General features: G+C 44.0%; 1 protein-coding gene across 4 annotated transcripts in view; it reads left to right on the forward strand.

Moving 5' to 3' along the window:
* The window catches only part of Prkab2 (protein kinase AMP-activated non-catalytic subunit beta 2), a 17,589-nt gene extending 9,365 nt beyond the window's left edge, over positions 1-8,224 (forward strand). For all 4 annotated transcript variants that reach the window (XM_031374938.1, XM_031374937.1, XM_031374939.1 and 1 more), the window contains 3 exons: positions 1,687-1,820; positions 2,443-2,511; positions 4,989-8,224. In XM_031374938.1, coding sequence (XP_031230798.1) covers positions 1,687-1,820; positions 2,443-2,511; positions 4,989-5,066 — 281 coding nt within the window. In that variant the 3' untranslated portion in view covers positions 5,067-8,224. The remainder of the gene's footprint in view (positions 1-1,686; positions 1,821-2,442; positions 2,512-4,988) is intronic.
* The last annotated feature ends 80 nt before the right edge of the window (positions 8,225-8,304 follow it).

Here is an 8,304-nt window from a genome sequence, read left to right on the forward strand (position 1 = left end):
TGTAGTGGGAGGACAGAGCAGTGAGCGTGTGACAGTCATAGATGTAGCGGGAGGACAGAGCAGTGAGCCTGTGACAGTCATAGATGTAGCAGGAGGACAACACACTTTGAGTGCACTCGGGTTTCTAGCCAGCCAGTGATGTAAGGCGTAGAGCGTTTATTAGGAATGTGCAGGTAGTGGGTGTGGCCATGTGTGTGACTTTTCAACGGCCAACTTGTATGTTTAGTATAAAGGACAGCATGTGAAAATTGTCCTATGTTATTTCCCAACAGTGTTTTGTAGATGAAGTGGCCAGAATGATGGAAAGTGCCTGTGAAAAGTTGCCTATTGTGTCTATTTTTGAGTTTTGTGTAATAACACAGCATTGTTTTGCCTTCTATTTGAAGCAAATCTGAGTTATTAAAATATACTATTACTAAGATGTTTTCTCTGGAGCTATAAAATGTAAAAATTTTAAAATAATGAAAACATAATTCATTTAATTTTATAGATTTAACCTGAATGCTTTTTATTTTTTAAGTATAACCCAGATACCATGAATTTATCCTTTTTTTATTTTATTTTATTTTATTTTATTTTAGTATATTGAGGTTTAGAACCATTGTCACCTCAAAAGAAGGACTATCTCCATCCCTTTCTCCTCTGCCCCATGTCTGTCAAGGCCTCTGCTGTATGGCTTGCCTGTTCCGGACAGTTGGTATAAATGGAACCATACATTGTGTGGCTTCTTTCACTTTAGCAGGTTTCCAGGGCTCATCCTTATTGAAACATGTATCGGTCCTTTGCTTCTGTTTATGGCTGAGCAGAAGTCCACAGTATGACAGTTCCTTTTTGATTCTCCATCCGTTGTTGACAGACATTTGGGTTTTGTTTCCTCTTTGGAGCTCTCATATATATTGCTTATGAACGCTCAGGTTTTTGCGTGCGCTTTTATTTTATCTGAGGAGTTGCACCCAGCAATGTAGTGTAATTACTGGGTTACAAAGTTTGTTTAACTGTTTGAAGACAACCATTCTGTTTTTCAAAGTGTTTAAACTATTGTACATTTCTGCCCACAGTGGGAATACTGTAGGCTCTGAGCTTCTCCACCTTTGTGCCAGTACTTGCCTTTTCAGTGGCAGCCATGCCAGAGAGTACGAAGGTGGCACCTTACTGTGGTGGGACATCTGCACACTCTTGACTACAACTGCATTCGTTCTGTCTGCTGTAATTGTTATAGACTTAGAGTGTGTAATGTTGTCTGTCGCTTTGGTAGGGGAAAATTATGAACTCTAATCTTTTCATACTGTGTCCACAACATCATCTTAACCACTCTCATATTTATTTACTCAAAAGCACTGTAAATTAGGAAGATAGTTATCTGTGGACAAGCAAACTGACCAAAACAAAAGGGATCTGTCCAAGGTCACATGGCTGACAAATAGTGTTGGCTTTCTGGAGCCTAGGTCCTGGCCTCTCATCTCTTCCTTACATTATGTTCCCTTGTTGGGAAGCTTCCTGGTCCATGCTCAGGTTGATTCAGACATTTCTTTTCCAGCCTGACAGCTCCAGCTGCAGTAGGCCACAAGTTCTTACGCTCCAGGGCTTGTACTGCATTTAAGATTAATGACTGTGCGATGATAGCTTTCCCCATGCATTCTCACTAACCCATCAACTTTCCTTCACGTTTGCATAAATATTTTTCAGACCTGTCCAGCTCACCCCCAGGGCCTTATGGTCAAGAAATGTATGTGTTTCGATCTGAGGAGAGATTCAAATCCCCACCCATCCTGCCCCCTCACCTACTCCAAGTCATTCTTAACAAGGACACTAACATTTCTGTGAGTATCCTGAGCAGGTTCTAGAGCATCTGGGGATCTCTAGGACCATCAAGGCCAACATTAGGAACCTTGGGCCTGTCTGTCATAGTTATGGTAATACGCCGGGCACACATCAGCTGCATGGTGGGACCCTTCTTCCCAGAGTGAACTGTAATTTCTTTAGGTACCAATAGCAGAATTTATAGATGTGTGTTTCTAGTTAAATCAAAACCAAACTGCTAGCATTGATATGTATTCTGACTTCAGTTACAACACAAGATAAGGGGTACTCTCCTTGGGGATATACAGAAATTCACAACTTTATATTAAATATTTTTAACCACAGTTTCACTTAGTTGATAGCTCCTAGGAAGATTATTTTTTCTCTTTAACCCAAACCATCTATATTTCTAAGCAAGGGTTTTGTTTTAATTCTCTTAAGGAAAATTAGCGGATGTTGGGGCTTAGCTTTTCTGCCCTAGACTGAGGGTTCTTCGATTTTATGATCTGGGAATGCATGACTTGTAGGAGACAAAGTATTCTTCTTTAAAGTTCTCAGCAGTCAGAGAGCTCTGGGGAAGGGCAAGCTGTTTGTTTTGTCTGCGTTTAATCACATTTGGCGGGGGTGTGTCTTTTCTCCTAGTGTGACCCAGCCTTACTTCCCGAGCCCAATCATGTTATGCTGAACCATCTCTATGCACTGTCCATTAAGGTAAGTGGCGGCCCTCATTGTCCACAGCCTCCTAAGTGGAAGGATAAGGGTCCCTCAAGCTCTTCAGTGGTAACTCACTTGCTGCTGCTTTTAAAGCTGCACTTGGCACTGATGGTCAGATTATAGACGAGCTGTCTCTTCCTATCTTGCAAGCTGTTGGATTTAAACCTCAGTCTCTGGTCTGTGTTAGGGCTGAGCTGTCAGTCATAGGGTCTTTCTGCTTCTAAGTTCCCTTGGGTGGCTGGGCCCTTTGTCTCATCTGTTTACTTAAGCTTGAGTTCATAGTGGCTGAATTCCTTCTGCAGGAAATCAGCTTTAGCTTCCTTCAACAAATGCTTGAATGAGACACCTTTTTTTTCACCTTTTTTTTTTGGTTTTTCAAGACAGGGTTTCTCTGTATAGCCCTGGCTGTCCTGGAACTCACTCTGTAGACCAGGCTGGCCTCGAACTCAGACATCCGCCTGCCTCTGCCTCCCATCCCAAGTGCTGGGATTAAAGGCATGCACCACCACTGCCCCCGCCCGGCTAAAACTTCACCTTTTAAAATGGGGAGTCAAGCTCCTTGCCCCATCCTAGTTGTATATACCAGGTGCTCCCATCAGTAGGGAGGGAGTCACGTGACTGGGGGTTGGTTCCCTGTGTTTCCCACCCCTGTCCTAGAGTCCTTAGTTTCTCCATTGCTTTAATGTCTTTATGGCTTGGCTGTTGACTTAAAGTACAGTTGTGTGACTGTGTAAGCTGAACCTCATGAGAACTACTTGGAGAGGTGAGCCTTCAGACTGAGAGACTGTGCGTAAGTACGTTAGGGTACTCCCAGTGCTTTCTCTGTAAGCTGCTCGTATTTCTTAGATGTGAAGCTAGAGCAGAGAGATCCAGCCTTACTTCTGATAGAGCTGACTTTAATAGAGTGTGTGGTTGTATATAAAAGCTTAATTCACTGAATTTTATCTTTTATGGTAACCTCAAGATGTAAGTATTATTTTTAGCCCCTGTTTTATAGATAGAGACCAAGACTCAGTGAAGTCAGATTGCCAGTGAGTGTAAGACAGGCCTGAGGTTCTGTCCTCTCAGCCCTTGTCCAAGAGCTTTCCTGTCATCACACAGGACTTCTTACCAGTGCCTTTCTCTCACCTGCTCCCCAACCTACAGATCTCCTGAGCAGGGTTGCATCTGCCTGGCTTCCCCCTTGTTAGGCCATGTGTCAGCTGCTAGCCCAGTCTAACCAGAGTGCTTGTGTGGGACACGTTCATCAGGGACAATACAGGGTGAAGGAAGACAGCATTGGAATTTTGGGGTTCTTGGAGGTCTAATTGAGTTTTGTCTCCTCTGACCACTCTGTGACTTTCAGTTAGTGTCCCTTGTCATTCATCTCTTCTGTGACACACCCATGCTCTCAAATACATCTTGGCAGTTGGTGTCTTTGCTCCTATGTATGGCTTGTAGTACAAGTGACAGTCCTGTTGGGTCAGCTTGACTTTGGGTTCTCTCAGTCATTCTGCCATTTGGAATTGACCCCGCACGCTGGATGTCTAAGAGAGCCTTCTTCTCCTTTAATGGTGGATAGGAAGTTCCACAGTTTCCAGGTCAGACAGGACGTTTGCAGTTCATCCTTGGCATTAAGTGGCAATTGGACCTGCTTTGGGCTTACAAAGGAGCGTTGAGAAGAACCGTTTTCCTTTCTTACTACAGTTACTACTTCGTTCTGGGAATGGTTGCCAGCATATTTGTTTTCGTTGCTAGGCTTGAGTCCACTAGTGTAGTTTGGAATGAGAAGCAGAATAAAGTAGTAAGTCAGTATTTCTTCATGACCTCGTATGTGCCAGATACTTTCTGATTTCTCTTGTAAGAGTCAGAGCCATCAGATAATAGCTAATGGTAGTTTTTATCCTGTATGAAAAAAGTTAAAGGGGGGCATGGAGGGACGTAAAGACCATTGTGTAAATTATTCAAGGATACCAACCAACATCACAGCAGGAACTAGATTGGAACCGAGTGAGATTTGACAGCCTCTCTTATTTCAAGTTGTCTCTTTAAAAGTAAATGTGTTGGTTAGTGTTGTCAACTTGAAAAAAATTTAGGACAACCAGAGATATGAGTCTGAGCATACTCATGGGGAATTATATTGAATACATTAATTGGCCTACGAAGACCAACTTAAATGTGAGCAGACCATTCCCTGGACAGGGTATCCTGGACGGGATAAAGTGGGGGAAAGCATGCTGAACACAGATGTGCACGCGTGCGATGTGCTCCACCACTTCAGCATCCAGATGCCTTGGCTTCCCTGGCATAATGGACTGTAATCTAGAACTGTGAGCCAAAAATAAACCTTCTCAAACCTTTTGGATGGAGTGTTTTGCCACAAGAGTGGCAAAACGCTGAAAAGACTGAAAAACTCTGAAAGACTGAGAAAGCCAGCAAGAGCCAGCAGCCACCCAAATTAACAAATTAGCTGCATGTGCTTCTCTCCTCTGCAGGACAGTGTGATGGTCCTTAGCGCAACCCATCGCTACAAGAAGAAGTATGTCACCACGCTGCTGTATAAGCCCATCTGAAGAAGGCATTACTCGTTGCCTCCAAGGATTCTGGAGAAGCGTCTCCCTTGCCTTTGAACTGAGCTGGCCCCCGAGGCCGGCAGGCTGACTTGTTTGGAGGCTCATGTGTGTGTCAGAGCCTCTGATAGGGTGCTCTGCTTTGCATTTGATTGCAGATGAGAGCTTTATGAGTTCGTGGAGTTTATTTTAAGAAACACAAAACCATATATATGCATATGAGACAGAGGTGACTGGAAGCCTCCTGGCCCAGCTGGACGAGTTCTCTCTGCCTGTGGGTAGTCCCCAGGGCCTGACTGGGAAGCTGTGGCTGCAGGAATGGGTATACCAGAAGCTTCTTTTTCTAAAGTGAAAGAATAGCAAACTCTTAGGATCCTTGTTGGGCAGAGGTTTGGACCACTGATATCCAAGGGTCAGGTGTGTGCCAGGCTGCTGCCCTATTAAGAGCTGCCTCATTGCAGGGTGGCTTTCCTTGCATGGATTGATTCTGTATTCCCACACTATGTGACACAATCTACTGTGTTTTTATATGACACTAGATGCCCCCCACAAGAACCCTCCTTATTTATGCACCCCATTTAATAGCTTCCCTCAGATCTCATACATGACCCAGTAATGCAGAACTCACTGGGTGAGGAACCCTTTTGAAAAGGTTGTGGGATTAGACTCTCCTTAGAGACTGGAGGGGCCAGCGTCTCCTTTTTAGTTCAGCGAAGGCTTAATCCAGTGTGTTACAATTTATTTTAACGTCCAGAGAAAAAGAAATGCAGATCTTTGTGTTTCAGTTTGGTCCTGTATATTGGCTGTATTGGCCTGTTTCCGGTTTTTCTTTATCAGAGCATTTGGTTAGTAGATAGGCTTGGAATTAGGGAAACCTTCCATATCTTTCATCCCTGAAAGATTTTTTTTATGTGCCTACATTTTTCTTTAATTAAAAAAAAAAAAAGCATATTCATCCATTTTAACAGGCTATTAAAGAACCTCAGGCTTTTGACAAGTGGTTCTTAAGATTTTCTTCTCTGGTCTAGAGAATTCTACAGTCTTGGGTTAATGTGGCCAGCCATGTGTACCTTGCTACCCAAGCACAACTCTAGACACAGGTTCATGCAGACTGGATGCTCATGCTAGGTTTCCCTACCTTTAAAGATGTGTAAGGCAAGGAACTACCCCTGGTATTCCTAACCATGCACAGTATTGCTCTTTGCAATATTAACCATATATTAACAAAGGTTTTTTGTTTTTTTTTTTTTTTTTTGCCTCTTCCCTTTAAATGTGTTTGATGATGGAATGGGGTCATTAACTGCTAACTGAGAAGTATTCCAGCCTACTCAGGATTCAAAGAAAATATGTTTCCAAGTATCTTGACACTTCCATTTTACAGATAAATATAAGTCAGACATCAGGCACTGTTTGTGGTTGAGAGACTTCTGTCTCCTGAGATTAGCCAGCCACATTAGAAGGGACCTGCTGGTCAGTTTAGCTACCTCCTGGCTCTCCCACACGTGGGCAGCACAGCAGTCCTCTGCACACCTTTGGGACCTCTGATCACAAGCGTGAATAGGAAGATGGGGAGATTTCTGTTTCGCAGGAAGTACAGATTGCTCAGTGCCTTGGTACATGAGCCCTGGGAGATGTCGCTTCAGCCATCCCAAGCCACCTCCCTCAGCTGAGACTGTGGAGAACCCCTGTGGTCCAGTCAGCTCTCTGAATAGTGTGCCACTTTGAAAACCAAGGTCTCGTCTTGGTTTTTAATCAACTCTTAAGACTCTTCAGTTCCACGGGAAGGTTTATTTGTTTATTTTTTCTGTTTTTCATCAGTGCTGATTTAGAAGTGGGCCACCTAAGAGGATTCAAAAGTCTTGATTGTTTCCCAGTGGGATTGTTATATCTACCCTTCCTGTTAGCAGTGTGATCTGGGATTGTCTGTGTTTGTGTATTAAGTTTTTATTGTAGCAGTAGCAGGGTAGGGGAAGCTGATGCTTCTCCGTCAGGTGAGGCTCTGGTGATAGAGGGGTTGATGCTGGGGGCCTTCATATCCTCATCTGGAAATGAAGGAGACAGAAGGGCTGGCTGATGACTCACCAGCACTGTCCCTGTCCTGGCCCCTGACCCCGGGGAGCTCTGCCCCTGTTACCAGGAAACACTTGTGAAGGGACAGAAGAGGGCACTGCTTTTTTTTTTTAGTTACTTTAAGGGACAGTTTGTTTTCTACAATAAAAAGTTGGGCAGAATTCAGAAATAAATCAAGGCAAAACTATTTCTTTTTTTTTTTTGTCCTGCCTATGGGGATTTTGCAGGGTCAGTTGGTAGAGTCAAACAGCCCTTAAGGAGGGCTAAGGTAAACACCTGTAGTGTAGATCAATGGCTGTGAGGAAGGGAAAGCAGTGAGGACCCCAAGGGCGGCAGCAGGAACTGAAGGGTCAGGTAGCTTGGCACTGGAAATGCCCTCCTGAAGAGTTCAAGCAGACACAACCTGGATCAGGTTTGACTGTACAAACAGCTTCGCAGCCCAGAAACTGTCCTCTGTCCTCTTGCCCTGTTTTCTCCCTTTCCTCTGCATTCTGTCTGACTGCTTATCAGTAAGACAGGTTCACCAGGGTCTCAAGGCGAATGTGACCTAGACAGTGTGAAGAGCTTTCCCTCCGTGGTTATTAGCTTCCTGTCAACCTAGACCTGAGTAGGAATCAGCCACTGTTAGCCACACCTCTGAAGGGCACAGCTGGCTTCTTCAAGAGCCCTGGCCTCTTGGGTCTGAAGTCCAAAGGAAGAATCCCTGTTTCTGAGAGAAACCTTGACCCACCCGTTCCTCTTGGTTTTGGTTTCTTGTAGATCTAACGGATCTTACATAAACCTTTTGAAAAGTGTCACTATTGCATGCATACTGCTAAAGTGATGTGACGTGAAAGTGGGAACAGGGCTTTTAAATGTTTGACCTCAAAACAATATGCAATAGTCCCTGTGTGTGTGGGTGTGTATGTGCACATGTGCACATGTGTGTATGTGATATTCACTCTGTTCTCAGAGGTACTTTGTCCTCATATTCTTGTGATTTGAGGCTTAAGATCAGATAAATATTCTGTTTGTGTGTCATGACTAATCCGCAAAGCCAAGTCCTTGCTGTCTTCTGTCGGCTGCAGACTCCAGTTACTCATGAATAAGACGGGGAAAAAATAAGGGCCTCTCACGACTCTGAATCTAGGCATTTGTCTGTCCGTAAGTGACAGTCACAACTGGAGACTGA

This window comes from Mastomys coucha, unplaced genomic scaffold (genome assembly GCF_008632895.1).
Source record: "Mastomys coucha isolate ucsf_1 unplaced genomic scaffold, UCSF_Mcou_1 pScaffold16, whole genome shotgun sequence".
Taxonomy (NCBI): Eukaryota; Metazoa; Chordata; class Mammalia; order Rodentia; family Muridae; genus Mastomys; species Mastomys coucha.